The sequence below is a fragment of the Wolffia australiana genome, chromosome 2 (assembly GCF_029677425.1).
Source record: "Wolffia australiana isolate 7733 chromosome 2, ASM2967742v1".
NCBI classification, from domain to species: Eukaryota; Viridiplantae; Streptophyta; class Magnoliopsida; order Alismatales; family Araceae; genus Wolffia; species Wolffia australiana.
The window spans coordinates 19480394-19495006 of record NC_135836.1 but is presented as its reverse complement, the minus strand read 5'-3'; the positions used below and the strand labels follow the sequence as shown (position 1 = coordinate 19495006).

Genomic DNA, 14613 nt, shown 5'->3' with positions numbered 1-14613 from the left:
CTAGCCTTTGCCTAAAATGGGTGCCCCTTCCCCTATTTATATTTCACTTAAGTTTTTCTCAAAACCCATTAAGTAAAATATATTCAACAATGCTTCTATGATCTTAAGCGTGTGACCCTCTAGGCCCATGTATCAGTCTAGTTAATAACTATAGTGGCCCAATAACAATTATTGGACAAGCTTATTAATTAACTATACGAACCTATATATTAATTAACTAAGGTTCGATTTAACCCGATTGATAGGTTAAGTTTCCAACCTGTGGATGCTAGGCTACACCTCGTGCTTTAGAAGATACCAAGTAATGTTTGAATTCTCTTATGGAATCTTTACCGTTATTGGTTACCGTACATGTATAATCCTTCATCCATGTAAGACTCTCGAATGACTTGGGGTATGTTGATCGTCATACCCTAAATTGTCATTTGATTAGTACTAATGTGTAACAGGGATCATTGGAGAATACCTTCTCCAATAGCTTCACTTTACTGACCCCCGATTTGCTACATCGTCTTCCTTGAGTTAATATCCATTTATACTGAGGGTAGATGATCCTGTCTTGACCACTTAATCTTCTCCGTAAGCTTCTTACTATATCTGAGCTATGACACATTTTTATCCTGTGATTTGAGACTCTTAAGCTATAGTTAAAATGTAGGCGTCCATCTGTGAGTTGTCCTTGGTGTCTCAAGTCAATGGATTGTATATACAACTGTATGAATCAACCTGATCGATGTTTAGATATAATACCATTTAGTGATCTTTGGATCAATACAATGAACTATTTCCCCAAAGAGTACCCGCTATATGTCCTTAGTGTCTCCACACTAAGAGCCACATGATCAACTATACTTATCGGATAAGTAGGATCAGATAGTGTTATTATATCTAGATAATTTGATGTCCATCTCGACTATCAATCAAATAGGAATATTTAGAATACATGTTCATAGACTAGCGATCAATATTTTATGATCTCATCATAATTCACTATGTCATTGCAGATATTCATGGACTTCATTATAAACTTACCAATGTATTAATAACGAACGTGATATTTTATTCAGTGAACTTAAATAAAACATGGTGTGATCTGGTTTGAGGGCCATAAAATATCCATATTTTTTTTGAAATTTAATTTACCTAAATAAAATAAAGATTATAATTTTATGAACTCACTCAAATATGTATAGTGGGAGTGAGGTCGTCTTAACAGGGTCTGACCTTTAAAGTTAGATCTAATACTTGAGTTAGGATTTAGAATTATAATGGATAATACATATAATAAGAGAAATTAGTTATCTAATAAGATGAAAAGAGAATAAAGTGATTGAAGGAGAAGATAACAAAAGGTGAGAAGATATGTAATAAGCAAAAATATGTAATTAGAGTAAGGTAGACATGATAATAATAAGAGATAATAGGTAGCGTTAGAGAGAACTAGAGGAGGGGAAATTTATCCAAAATAAAAAAACATTATTTATAAATATTAATATTTATATTTATTGTATTTTAATGAAGGGAGAGAGTAAGACAGTTGCTGTGAACATTATTTTTCGGTTTTGATTAAAATGTAAGAGTAATAAGGTGTAAAGAGATAAGTGAAGGCAATATATATTGTTGGGGATATTCTTGGGATGTATATTTATTTTATTTGATAATTTTATTGTGTGTAATGCATGAGCAACAAACATAGCAAGTAAAGGGATATATGTATATTTCGGGAGTTAGTGACTGGGTGCATTTTATTTTAGCAAAATATAATAGTAAAGAATGGAGAAGAAAGTGAATAAAGATAAGATAGAAAAAGAGAGAGATTCTTAATTATATAGATAGATTAGCTGGGTTAGGTAGAGTAAAGATGTGATAGGAGTTTAGTAGGTAGAGATATAAGGAGAGAATATGTTTTACTTTTTAGAAGAGTTAAATAGAGTGAGGGATAAAAGGAATGTAATGAGGAATAATTAGGGTTAATAGGATTTAATTATACATTGATATTATGTATATTAACAAAATACAATTTTTATATATTTGTATACTTAATAATGAAAATTTTTATTTTTATAATATCAAATTAGGAGAAAATAGGAGAGAATCAGAGAAAAAATAGTGCACAGTAGGCGTTCAATGAAAACCTTCAAAGAGGTTGATCTATGAATCACAAATCAAAATCCATTAATGGTCTTGCTTTTGCTTCAATCTGAATATGAGAGTCTAGAAATGCTAAACAGGTAATGATATACCATGGACGCACAAAAGATCATCTGACTCACCTTGATTCATGCATGCTAAGAATGAGGGCACCAATTGCGAGCCTAGCCATTGTGTGCATTTCTGCCTGCCATCCTCTGTGTTGGTGCGAGTCATGGATGCTCTAGAGTCCCTAAGGTGCCATTCTGTGCTCTCCAAGCCTCCACATAGTTGTCATCATTTCTAGTCAGCCACTAAAACCTAAGGACTGGTCTCCCCCTACATCTACAAATTCTTGTATGAAGATTTATGGCCAGAGGCCAATATGTATGGACCTAATCCTGGTTGTTTGATCTCTTTTAAGATATAGATAGATGGAGGCAATTAAATCACAACCATGGTCCTCTCTTAAGCATGAGCCCTTACACCATGTCAGCAGTGCAATCAGCCGCCTGATCAGCCACTCCTTCTGCAACTCTCATTTTGATTCGCTATTGGCGTGGCCCCCACCATCCTCATTAATGTTCATGGCAAATCAGAGATCGCGAAAGCCACATAGAAAGATTAAAAGGTTTAGATGTAAATGTGACCGTCCAGTCTCCCTTAAGGAGATCATAAGGTTCACGGTTAGAAGGACACCTAGCGGCTTTGGGCTGGGTCAGCTGGAAGCCTTGTCATTTTCCCTTCTTTTCTTAAGATCGCTACCCTTAGTTTTGCTATACTTCTCTTTTCAGCCTAGCCCAGTGGGTGCTGAAAGAAAACCGTTGAGGATTTATCTGACATCATAAAAATAAGAAACACGGTTACTATCTAAATGTCGAGCAAAAATGTAAGTTGAATATAATTACTCATCTCCCTCGCTCATGTGCGCATTGCTCGATATCTGGGCCTGATGGGCCTTAACGGCCTTGCTTCACTTGGCTCTACTTGTGTTGCTGCTGCCTTGTATTATATCTGCTTGTGCACCCAACGCTCAGTGGCAGCTGGCTGACTTGATCCCTCTGTGCTCGCTTTAGCGCTGCTATGTTAACTTGCTTGGCCTGACCACTGGCTGCTGCACATCCCACCCCTTTTTTTTGCTTCATCTCCTCTAAAAATATAGATCAATGAACTATAAAATATCCTACCTGTTAGAGCTCTTTTAACAAGAATCAAATGATTCCGTGATATAAAATATTGGTCACGTTAGACATGCAAAATTCATAATAACAATCCAAATTTAATACAATGGCTCAATTCATGCAGGATATGTAATTTCCTATTAGAATGAGACTAATATGAAAATCCTTAAATGTGTAGGATTTCATACAAAATAGCCTAAAATTTCCATTCATTATATTCCGTCTTCCGTCATCCGTCAACGAACCAGGCTACATATACCTCGCTATGGTTGACAACTGACAAACGGTATTGGAAGAGATGGAGAAGAAGCGAGTTCTCGTGGTTGGAGGGAGCGGGTACCTTGGACAGCATCTTCTTGAAGATTTGCTCAGAGCAGAAGAGCCGTTCGATCTGGCTTTCACCTATCATCGGACGGCTCCCGCAGATGAGATGATGAAAGCGCTTTCTCCTGCGCTCGCCTTCCGCGTCGATCTGGTAACGGGCCAGGGTTTTGATTCCATCTCCGACTCATTTGGCCAGGTTCGTCATTGGTGGAATTCTATTTCGATTTCTGTTTGTGCGGGATTAATTTCGACTGGCAATTTCTAGTTATAACTGCTCAGCGTAATCTTGATTCTAAACATAAATGAACATATTTCAAGCCTATTGCCACGTGTAACAAAATGTATGCTGAGTTTGTTTTCTGATCCTTTGCTGTTTTTTCTTTCTGGCAGCCTAACGTGGTCATAAATTGTGCTGCTCTTTCAATTCCTCGCGAGTGCGAAAAAAATCCGGCATATGCCATGTCAGTTAACGTTCCTTCTTCTCTAGTTGGCTGGCTTTTAAGCTTTGCTGACAAGAACACCTTCCTTATTCATCTATCAACGGACCAAGGTTAAATTATGCATAATCATTTGTTTAGATCCCCGAATGGTCCAAACAGAGTTATATTTGTTTCCCCGTGATTATTTCGATATGCTTTGTTGGAGTCGACATTTAAAATGAAATAACTCATGAATGAAAGAACGGATTATAGTTTTTTGATGAGGTCAAATTTAATGCGCTTTCATTCAGCTCAGATGATTATGTACGGGGGAAATTTTCTGTCTGTCTTTTTAATATGGCTGCGAAAAGAATTTTTGAGAATACTTTTATGAAACTGATGTTATTTTGACATCTAAACGATCATTTTGTGTCCGTGAAAGCAGTTTACGAAGGTGTGATGTCATTCTACAAGGAAAGCGATGAAACTGATCCCGTTAACATGTATGGGAAAACAAAAGTTGCATCAGAACAATTTATTCGTGCCAACTTCCCTAATTTTGCAATATTGAGGAGTAGTATTATATACGGGCCAGAAAGCGTGACGCCAGTTTCCAAGTCTTTACCTTTACAGGTGGGCATAGTATATGCCGTGAATAGTTTAGCAATTCATGAACTTATGAATACGAATTCAGATGACCTTTTTATTTACCATTTTAATGTTCAAATGTACAGGCTATTGAAGACTTCTTTTATGTGGGTATTCAAATCGAGAACTTATTAATTCATCCAGAAAAGTTTAATAATTATATAGTTTGTATAATGCATCAAATTTGAATGAAATAGAATGCTGAAATCTGAAAAGACGACAAGAGCTTCTCCATCTGTTGGAATTTTAAACACACAGAACCAGTGCACAAATATTTTTTTTGCATACAATGAACTAGTTGGCAGCATTCCATGGCAATCACAAAATCACAATGTCAGGTTCTTCAACTGTGAAGTGATCGCATTCCTCTCTCCTGCAGTGGATCGACAGTACGCTGTCTCGGGGTCATGAGGTTGAATTTTTCTATAATGAATTTCGTTGCCCAATATACGTGAAGGACGTCGTGAATATCATACTAATATTGATCAAAAAGTGGGTAACAGGTTTGTTTTCTTTATTCCCAAACCTCTTGTAATGCCATATTTTGAAGATTTATCGTCTCTATTTTTATGTCCTGACTCAATTGACGGTTCATTTTCTTATTTTTAATCTACTCGCTGAAAAATCATTGTATCATATTTACAGTTTGAAGTGTGGAAGTTATTGTATCAGGTTATAGACCCTTAAAAACATGGAGCATCATATTGACGATTCCGTCAATCACTCCAGTTCTCTTCTAAGAGTCAGGGACTATAGTTTGTGAACGCTGTGGTTTACTTTCATAAAAAACTAAACTTTAAAGAAATCTGATAAGCTTGCCAATGTCTCTTTAATTTTTCTTATTTTATATCTTTTTTGTTGAAAAAAAAACAGATGAGAAGCCATTGCAATTAATTTTAAACATCGGCGGGCCGGAACGGGTCTCACGTCTCCAGATGGCTGAGAAAGTGGCAGATGTTCGAAGCCATGACCGTTCTCTGATCAAATCCGTATCTTCCTCCTCAGTGAGTGTTCTATTTAAAATTTTCGTATTTTTCGGAATCGTTTGGCTTATCTGAACAAATTATTATTTGTTATTGTCTGGATGCATGTCGTCAGCGCATTGTGGCTGACCACAGAGGAGGCATCACCTACCACCACGCTAATTATTTTGACTTTTATTCGGATTCATAAGCAAACCGACTTCGAAATAGTCTTTTTATCTAACATTGAATTTCTTTTGGTTTGTTAAACTTATGGTAGACTATCCATTTCCCTAGGTTGACCGGGGAGTCAACTCCCCTGCTGACATTTCAATGGACATCAGCCGTTTGACCCTTGAACTCGGTGTCATTCCTGTCTCCTTCGAAGAGGGCATTCGGCTCACTTTTCGGCCGACCGACGTCCGAGTTTGATATTCCCTCCTGAATCAGAGCAAAATATTTTGGTTTGTTTATTCTGGATTACTGTGTTGTTTTAAAGTTCTTGTGATACTTGTCTAATCTCGTTGTTATTGGATATATTGCGGTTTTTTGACAACACGAGCTTCTCGCGTGTTACGGATAGTTTTTATACAGTCGTTCTATGCTAATGAATGAGCGTCGTCTTTTTCTTTGTTCAACTTCACGTTTCCTCCTGCTCTCTTTATCTCGCCTCTTTAAATAAGGTTTCTTGACTTTCTTCGTCGAAAAAGGCCAGATGGATTACATTTTATTGAATTTATGAGGATAATATATTTGGAGAAGACAACGAAGATTTCTTCCACTCAAGGCAGAGAATTGTTGGTGTACATAGTAATTGTTAAGTTTTTAGCACTTACCAACTGTGCGAAAAAGCTATAGCTGATAGCAATGGAGCTACTTTTCCTCTTGGGCAGGACGCTGTTCTTCAACAGTAATAGTTTGACATTGTTCCTTAATGGGACGACGAGAGTTGTGGTTGCTTCAGCTTTATTCTACTATAGGATTGGAAAGAAAAAAAGAACAGAAAACAAAGAGTTTTATCAGGAGATACCACACTCATTTCTCGCGCACGATGGGGCTGTAAACCGGATACCACATATTCTTGGCCACGTAGTCAACCGTCTCGTCCTGGAGATGAAACAAAAAGGCAACCGAGTGAGCAGACTCCTTTTTCCTTCTTTTTTTTAATTTCTATCTTGGCAGATTTGACATATAAATGGAAAAAAAATTCACCCAGCGTTCTGTATTTCTGATATATTCAGATGAATAATTTTATTTTTAAAAAAATAAGGCAAAATTAATTGCAGAGGAGCCGCCAAAATACCTCAGTCATGTCTGCCAACTCCCTGGGACCCACGTCACCATGGCCTTCTGCAAGTTGTTCATCTACTGCCTCTTGCACTACGGCTGCTGCAACATGGGTCGTGATGTGCCTTATACTGCATGGTACGTTCTCATCAGAGATCATCCCCAATTTTTCATTTTATCTCACATCGTTATTCCATTTTTCTCCTTGGCATAGAGAAAAACTCCCGGAAATACCAAGTCGAGAGAGGGAAAATAACCTCTTTATGAACTCGTTTGGAAAGAGGATTACGAATAAAAGTTTTTTGTTTGGAAAAGGAAAGACTTACCTGGAGATAGATGGAAAGATTATGCCCCTCTCTATTTCGTTATCCGTGATGTAGGCAGCCAGGCTGCACGATGACAAGAAAAAAGTTGAATTACTTTCACTTATGCCAAACAAAATAGACCTCAATTATTAGACGCGAAATATTATTTTCTGGGGGATAAATGTAATTATGTTACTTACCATTTGGCGGCCGCCTGCAACATTCCATCAGTTATGTGATGAGCTCCGGATAGAAGAGCTCCCAAACCAACCCTGAAATTCATGAAATTAATAAGTTTATTTTTATCTTTCCTGGACTGCTGTATTTTTTCGATGGAACTGATCCCTACCCAGGAAACAAATACATATTATTCGCCTGGTTAACATGTCCGGTTTTCCCATCCCCTGCAGGAAAAAAAACTCGAAATGAATATCCGGTTTCCGCTTCAAGAAAAAAAAGAGAGGAAATAAGGTAGAAAAATTTTGCCTAATTCAACGTCCGCAAAAGGGCTCCCACTGGCAAAGATGATATTTTCACCGGCATACTTGAATGCGTCGGCGGCAGTGCACTCAGCTGTGCCACAGCGTCCATAAATAAATCATATAAAAAATATTAAAAAATCGAGTAAAAACCCCAGTTGACTGATTTATCCAGAAGAAACCTACCGTTTGCTGTTGGATTTGACATGGCAAATATTGCCGGGCGTGTGGAATCTGACTCGCGCATAGCTGTAAGAATCTGGCGTAATAACCATGTCAGACCGATGTATTTGTTACAAGCAGAGTTGGAAAGAAGATAGGTAAAATGTAATGTTTTTAGTTTAATCGATAACCTGCGATTAAACTGTTATATTTAAGCTTTTAAGATCATGCGTGTAGACCAAATTTACAAGGTTTTCATCATCGATAAAAGTAACTGTTCAACATCATAGAAGAAAGCACTCGTTGGAAGGGGATACCTGCTCATCAAATATTCCTCCGACGCCAGACAACCCCAGCAGTACGTGAGGTTTCACCTTCTTAATCTGAGATGCGAGTTCAGGAATTAATTAATACTGGCATCACATAATTTCCAGAATACGGCAGCTATTCTGACAAGGCGTGCGGAAAAATATTACAATCCAACCTCGAAAAATTGATAGTATGACTTACAACTTCAAGCAGACTGGCTCCCTCGGTTAAACCCTCGATCTCCCCTGGGCCAGAACCTCTGGCAAATGGTGCAGCAGCTGGGTCCAGATGCGGTCGGTCTTTTGTGACAAGACCCTAAAAGAAAAAAAAATTATATCTGAATCCACAGTCGTCAAATCAACATCTTTGAAACGAGTTTATAATCATCTATCGTTAAATGATGAAATAAGATTAAAAACGGTCCGATCGGGCCTCACATCTTTGTCGAGTAACCAGAACGGATTATGCGCTGTCTTGTTCTTGCGATTCCTGAGCATTCTCAGAATCGCGTGTTTAGCCATGCCCAACACACCTAAACCTGCACTGCGGTAAACCAGGGACAAAAAAAGAAATTTATACTTGATAAATATAAAATTTAGATTATCCAAAAAATAGACACCTTCCAGCTCCGACAACTACAATCTTTTGGTCCACGAAATCTTCCAAAGGCCGGCCCTGTGCTCTCACAGCACCAAGCAATCCGGCGAGAGCAACACCTGCTGTTCCCTGTTTGGACAGAAAGTTAATAAAATAAAACATGTTGTACTCTAAACAAGTCAACGATTTCTTACCTGGACGTCATCATTGAACATACAGAATCTTTTACGATATCTTTGAAGAGTTTCGAATGCCCACTTCATCTGGAAATCCTCAAACTGTCGGAGGAAAATAAATTTAGTTTTAGGAGACGTATCCCACGCAAAGCAGAAAATTTTTTTAGGACTGGGACCCTCTGAACCTGTACAACTGCCTTTGGCCAACGCGAAAATGCCGCTTCCATAAACTCGTCAACGACGGACAGGTACTCATCACCCTCCAACCGAGGTTGCCTCAATCCGAGATCTGAAAATAGAATCAGTCAGTATAAGTCGATAATTTCCTAGGAATACGAATGAATGAATAAATTCGATCATCTTGCAAATTAAAGATGAGGAAAGAAAAATTCTTCAAATGTCGAAGAGAACATGTTGAAAACAGCCAAATATCTGAGCACATTTAAAAGCAAAAAAGTACTAAAATGGATAATAACGTTGTCATACTTACAGAGACTGTCTTCAAGAAGTCTCGGGTTGTTTGTTCCTACGTCAAGCATGACTGGAAGTATCTGTCAAATGGAATTAACGGAAGTAAGTACAAATCACTTGAACTAAAAATACTAAAATTACAAATTGAAGGCGTGTTTGCCACGTAAATATATATTAAGAAGAGAGACATTTACTTCAATGACTGGAGGAAAAAACGGGGTTCCTGCTTACTCTTTGCGGGTTAATGCCTGCGGCAGCAACGTACATGTCAAGCTTCCCTATTGGAATGCCAATTCCTTGAACGCCAAGGTCACCTAGGCCCAGTATACGACTCCCATCGGTCAGTACTATCAGGTCCACCTGTATAAGGCCAAACACACATAGAGTAAAGACAGAAGGAAAACGCCAAATTAAATTACTTATCAAAACACTACACATAAACTCTCCGGGAGAGGTCAAGTCTCAGGTACACGGTTTAGTCGAACACAAGAGAATTAGACATGCATATGGAGATTGTCCTCTTAACAGTATTAGACACATTGTTAAAAAATAATGTAAATTTCTGAAGACAAACTAAAAAATAATAGTTTGTATCATCAAGTGGTTTCATGGTCACTACCTGCTTTGAAGGCCAGTTATAGATCATAGACATCATCTCGCCCTTATCTTTTGCACTAAAATACATTCCACGTGCACGCCTGAACAAGCCTCCATAGTTTTGGCAAACCAATCCCACCGTCGGAGTATATATAATGGGGGCAAAATCTTTGATGTTATCAATGAGAACCTGACAAAAATGTAACAATTAAATGATACTACTCAAGTAATTCTATTTTTAAAATTCCAAAAAAAAATGGATAGAGTTTGAGATCGTAAAAATAAAACTTTGTAAAGATACGCAGAAGGTAACCTTGTAATACAACGTCTCGTTTCTGTCATGAAGTCTGTTAAGAATTCTCCACTTTGCCAATGATACGACATTTGGGTGCTCATTTTTTGTGTTGTTTTCTAGGGACCTGTACGAATCCACTAATACAAACAAAAACAGAAAAATAAAGTTTGAAAAGTCAACGTGGATAAATGATGAGTACATAACGCCATTAAATATGACCAACAAAGATCAAATAAAGTTTATTGTCAGTCCACTCTATTGATCTAAACCTGGGCTTAGATCCTTAAAAATACTGCTCTATGACCTTTTAATATTACGTTCTGTTTATTAGCCTAATTTTCATATTCTGTGATCTTTACCCACCCAAGTTAAACTGATAGTGACGTTTCTCCGACTTTAATTTATCATTTTTATTTCAATCAACAGGGGATTACTTCAACATTTATCGCAAAAGACTAACAGGTAAAATATCATGGTTAAGGTTGTTTCGAATAGATAATCACTATTCAAAACAGTTCCGTGGAATAATCCCTCGATAATCAATCTTCTTACATCAATTGCTAATTCTATAAATTGCCACAAAATTAAGAAAATTTTGGGAGAATGTTCCAATCTACTGCCCCGACTGAGTGAAAATGACTTAATATGACCTCTCCAGTTCCCTCCCTGAAGTATCAACATCAAGAATATGTACTGTATATTATTATGCCAAATAAATGACAGAAAATATTCCAAACTTTATAAGAAGCTGTGGGTTTGAAATTTTTTGCAACTTACTGAATCGGTCATATTGACGTTCAAAGGAAATTACGCGAGGTGGTAGTAGGCCACGAAGCCCCAGCCGATCTCTTTCGGTCAGTGGAAAAGCGGTGTCCTAGTTAATGACATGATTAAACCCATAAGCACTATTCCAAAAATCTAATTATCGTCTCCGGAAAATTCTCCCGAACAAAAGAAAACGAAAAGATTTCCGTTTGATGGCACATATTTGCTTACAAATGAGAGAAGCACATGTATTAATAGTCTCAAACCATATCCCTTCAAAAGAAAGGAAAAACGTCTGGGAAAAAAATGATGTCTTTTCAACTGATAAATTCTCACGGGCAACAACTAGCTTAAAGCTCCCATAATGAAAAATTTTTGGAAGAAATCTCTTATTCCCGCTTTTTTGTTTTAGTACACCAGGGAACATCAAGGTTATGTCTTTTTATGCATTTAATGATCTCACGTGGTACTTGACACAAGTCTAATAAAAAACACTACTAAAAATATGCATTAGATAAAACTTCTGAAAACTAGTCCCTGTTGCCTTTTATTTTCAACAACTTTAACAATCATATTGTTCCACTACCACTTTCATCAAAGATCGGTGTGTTTCACGCGGGTCTAACGATAAATACAGACCACAAGCCCATATTAGCAAGTTTCGTCGATTGCCGAGGCATCCAAAGATACATCCTCTAAGCTCACGAACATAAGGCCCATTTTCCGAGAAATTCGAATTCAAAGTCGGGAAAGAAATACAAATTTTAAGTGATCAAAATTCGATCCGCGGGGTTATGCTTCAGATACGCACACCACAACACGGTTCGATGTATTTGTTGTCAATTCGAATTACGGACAGAAATCACTACAGTCTTTACCAGATGCCAAAACTTCATTAAAAATAAACTTTCAAGATGAAGTTCTCCCCGATCCATGTTGATATTCCACGAAAAATCGAAGTGAAACTCTCTACATTTTTCACTAAATTCCGATGATCTCGGACGGAAGAATCCGAATCGACACCAGATTTGCCATCATGTGGCAGAAAAATAAAAAAAGATAGAAGAACAACTATAAATACAGCAAAGTGACAGCCAGGGGACCTTGTTAAACCATGGATCGTGGAGAATATCAATCCCCCGCTTGTGAATGATGTTCGGACTTGGCACCGCAGACGAAAAACTCCTCGCGTGCTTCAAATTCCGAGCCACGCGCGCGAGTATCCACATTCTTCGCCACGAGAAGAAGCGAATCAGCGTGGCGGAATTCGATCCCGCTTCGCCTCCCCAGAGCAGACTTCTCAGGTCAATCTTCTTTGACTGACTCAAACAGAGTGTAAGTAGGCGACTGGACTTTTTATATAGCACTCGGTCTGCTATACCTCCATATCTTCTTAAAGTGTTCTATTACACAAAAAGTAGATTTGGCACGGCCAATGAGCTGCTGTTCTGAGTAGCTCCCTTTTCCTACTGCGGAGCAGCATAATTTCGACGGGAGAAGTCTAGCCGGTCAAGATTGCCTGCTAGAGGGGGCGGACGTGACCTTGACACGTGTACGACTTTCATTGGATTAGAACGACCTTAGCCGCCGGGCTGTATGCTGTGACGGATGACGACCTCATCAGTTCCGTCTCAGAATTTCTCGGTCATCCCAGAATTGTGCCATCGAAAAATTTACATACACATATACATAAATTAATCATTGCTGATAAATACATTTGATATTTATGAAATTAATTTCATAACTATTTATTAATTACTAGACAATAGTTATAATGTAATTCAAACTTAGGATATATATATTCAATAACTAATGTTCTTAAAATATTGAAGATATATATTCAAGTTAAATGCATTTGATAATTATGAAATTAATTTCATAATTATTTATTAATTACTAGAAAATAGTTATACTGTTCTTAAAATATTAAAGATATATATTCAATTTAAAGCATTTGATAATTATGAAATTAATTCCATAACTATTTATTAATTACTAGACAATAGTTATAATGTTATTCAAACTTAAGGTATTTGTGCAATATTTTAAGAACATTAGGTGTTACGTGGGCTCCTGGAGTTAAAAAATATTATGAATCAGAAATTAAATTTATGATTAGTTGATTCCATCTCTAACTAGATAATAATACTAATGTTGGTAAAACTTAGTACATTATGTTCAATATGTTAATACCATTAGTTGTTTCATGGGCTCATGGTATTATTAAAAAATATTATGATTCAATATTTAAATTTATGATTATTTGATTCCGCCTCTAACTATGTGAAAATTATAATGTCACTAAAACATAGTGCATTATGTTCAATATGTTAAGAACATTAGCCGTTACATGGCTCATGGTATTATAAAAAATATTATGATTCAAAAAATTACATTTACAATTACTGGATTCCACCTCTAATTAGATAATAATTATAATGATCTTCAAACTTAGGGAATTCTATAAGATATTATGGAGAAAAAAATCTGGGGATAATAGAAATGAATGACTTGTCACAAAACAATATACAAAACACTGTTTCAAAAGCTCGGCACGCTAATCGACCCTTGGATCCTCATCAATAAGTTTGTCATCTTTGTTACCATTTTCAACATCGTCATCTGCTCGCCACCAACACTTCAGTGTCATGGGTAGAGCTCGATGTTCTCCACTATCAACCTTGATTGCTTGCACTTGATAACGACACGAACAACAGAGAAAAATCTCTCTAAGGGTGCACTCATCGCCGAGACTGATAAGAGCTCCTTCACAATTACTCCTAATCCTAGATACGGGTGCTTACATGTGATCTTCCACCAATGTAACTGTTCAGTCCCCTTGATAGGAGGTGAGCTAATGTAGACATCTAGCTCGTGCATTGGATCAAAGGTGGGTGTATGATCACTATCTGGCAACAATTCATCAAGTGCTTCACTTAAAAAAGCTGTAGTTGTCCAGGAGGGACAAAAACTTCCAGAAGAAACTAAATCGGCTGTGTTTTGATCAATGTTGACTCCTTGCATAGTTCATAAATTCTGCACATAACTGAGGACTTCGTCCCGGTAATCACAATCAATAAAATGTGACTTCATGGATGGATCAATGAGTGCAACAATGGTGAAGGCCTGGTTGTGAGTAAGGGCAGTTGCATATTTAGTTAGATTGGTCTTCATTGCCAGTCCAGCGTTGTAGATGGAAGGATACTATTGATGGCGGCAAATTGGGGTTTTAATTTTTAATTGTCGTTGTATTTTTAATTTGTCTACAATCAAATAAATTTGATAAAATATATAAACTCACTAAAATGTATATTGTAGAGTAAGGTCATCTCCACAGGGACTGGCCTTTAGGGATGTATTCGATAATGGAGTTGTGAGTTAATAAAAGTAAAAAATAAAGGCATAGTAAGTATGCGAAGAAATGAGTAATAATTAGATAGAAAATAATAGGTTAATAGGAGAAGTAGAGAGTATTATATAAAAGTAATGTTTTAATAATAGGAAGG

At 37.1% G+C, this 14613-nt stretch overlaps 2 protein-coding genes across 5 annotated transcripts; one reads left to right on the top strand and one right to left on the bottom strand.

Annotated features, from left to right (window-relative positions):
• The first annotated feature begins 3607 nt into the window (after positions 1-3607).
• On the top strand, positions 3608-6257 carry LOC144699976 (NAD(P)-binding Rossmann-fold superfamily protein). Of its 3 annotated transcripts, XM_078571330.1 has the most exons (6): positions 3608-3831; positions 4026-4185; positions 4500-4687; positions 5082-5205; positions 5576-5706; positions 5962-6257. In XM_078571330.1, the coding sequence occupies exons 1-6, from the start codon at positions 3610-3612 to the stop codon at positions 6094-6096; spliced, it is 960 nt and encodes a 319-aa protein (XP_078427456.1). In that variant the 5' UTR covers positions 3608-3609; the 3' UTR covers positions 6097-6257. The 3 variants fall into 3 exon arrangements, with proteins under 3 accessions (XP_078427456.1, XP_078427457.1, XP_078427458.1); XM_078571331.1 differs by lacking the exon at positions 5962-6257 and having other exon boundaries at positions 5082-5194; positions 5576-5708; XM_078571332.1 differs by lacking the exons at positions 5576-5706; positions 5962-6257 and having other exon boundaries at positions 5041-5174.
• A 159-nt stretch (positions 6258-6416) lies between these two features.
• Positions 6417-12447, bottom strand: NAD-ME2 (NAD-dependent malic enzyme 2). 2 transcript variants are annotated; one of them, XM_078571329.1, is made up of 20 exons: positions 12211-12447; positions 11120-11216; positions 10361-10479; positions 10070-10237; positions 9682-9810; positions 9470-9530; positions 9165-9268; positions 8998-9081; positions 8826-8932; positions 8644-8749; positions 8408-8521; positions 8215-8280; positions 7922-7994; positions 7743-7829; positions 7606-7660; positions 7457-7528; positions 7278-7340; positions 6968-7082; positions 6695-6771; positions 6417-6594 (listed from the first exon to the last, which is right to left on the bottom strand). In XM_078571329.1, the coding sequence occupies exons 1-19, from the start codon at positions 12334-12336 to the stop codon at positions 6700-6702; spliced, it is 1818 nt and encodes a 605-aa protein (XP_078427455.1). In that variant the 5' UTR covers positions 12337-12447; the 3' UTR covers positions 6417-6594; positions 6695-6699. The 2 variants fall into 2 exon arrangements, with proteins under 2 accessions (XP_078427455.1, XP_078427454.1); XM_078571328.1 differs by having other exon boundaries at positions 6417-6771.
• Positions 12448-14613: the final 2166 nt, after the last annotated feature.

What these genes read in the sequence shown, in the direction of transcription:
- LOC144699976 (XM_078571330.1), top strand. Translation starts at nt 3,610, where the DNA reads ATGGAGAAGAAGCGAGTTCTCGTGGTTGGAGGGAGCGGGTACCTTGGA. An exon ending in CCAAGTCTTTACCTTTACAG is followed by an intron (nt 4,688 to 5,081) that starts GTGGGCATAGTA and finishes TCTCTCCTGCAG; the next exon opens with TGGATCGACAGTACGCTGTC. An exon ending in AATCCGTATCTTCCTCCTCA is followed by an intron (nt 5,707 to 5,961) that starts GTGAGTGTTCTA and finishes CCATTTCCCTAG; the next exon opens with GTTGACCGGGGAGTCAACTC.
- NAD-ME2 (XM_078571328.1), bottom strand. Translation starts at nt 12,336, where the DNA reads ATGTGGATACTCGCGCGCGTGGCTCGGAATTTGAAGCACGCGAGGAGT. An exon ending in ACGAGACGTTGTATTACAAG is followed by an intron (nt 10,238 to 10,360) that starts GTTACCTTCTGC and finishes CATTTTTGTCAG; the next exon opens with GTTCTCATTGATAACATCAA. An exon ending in AATATGTATTTGTTTCCTGG is followed by an intron (nt 7,529 to 7,605) that starts GTAGGGATCAGT and finishes CATGAATTTCAG; the next exon opens with GGTTGGTTTGGGAGCTCTTC.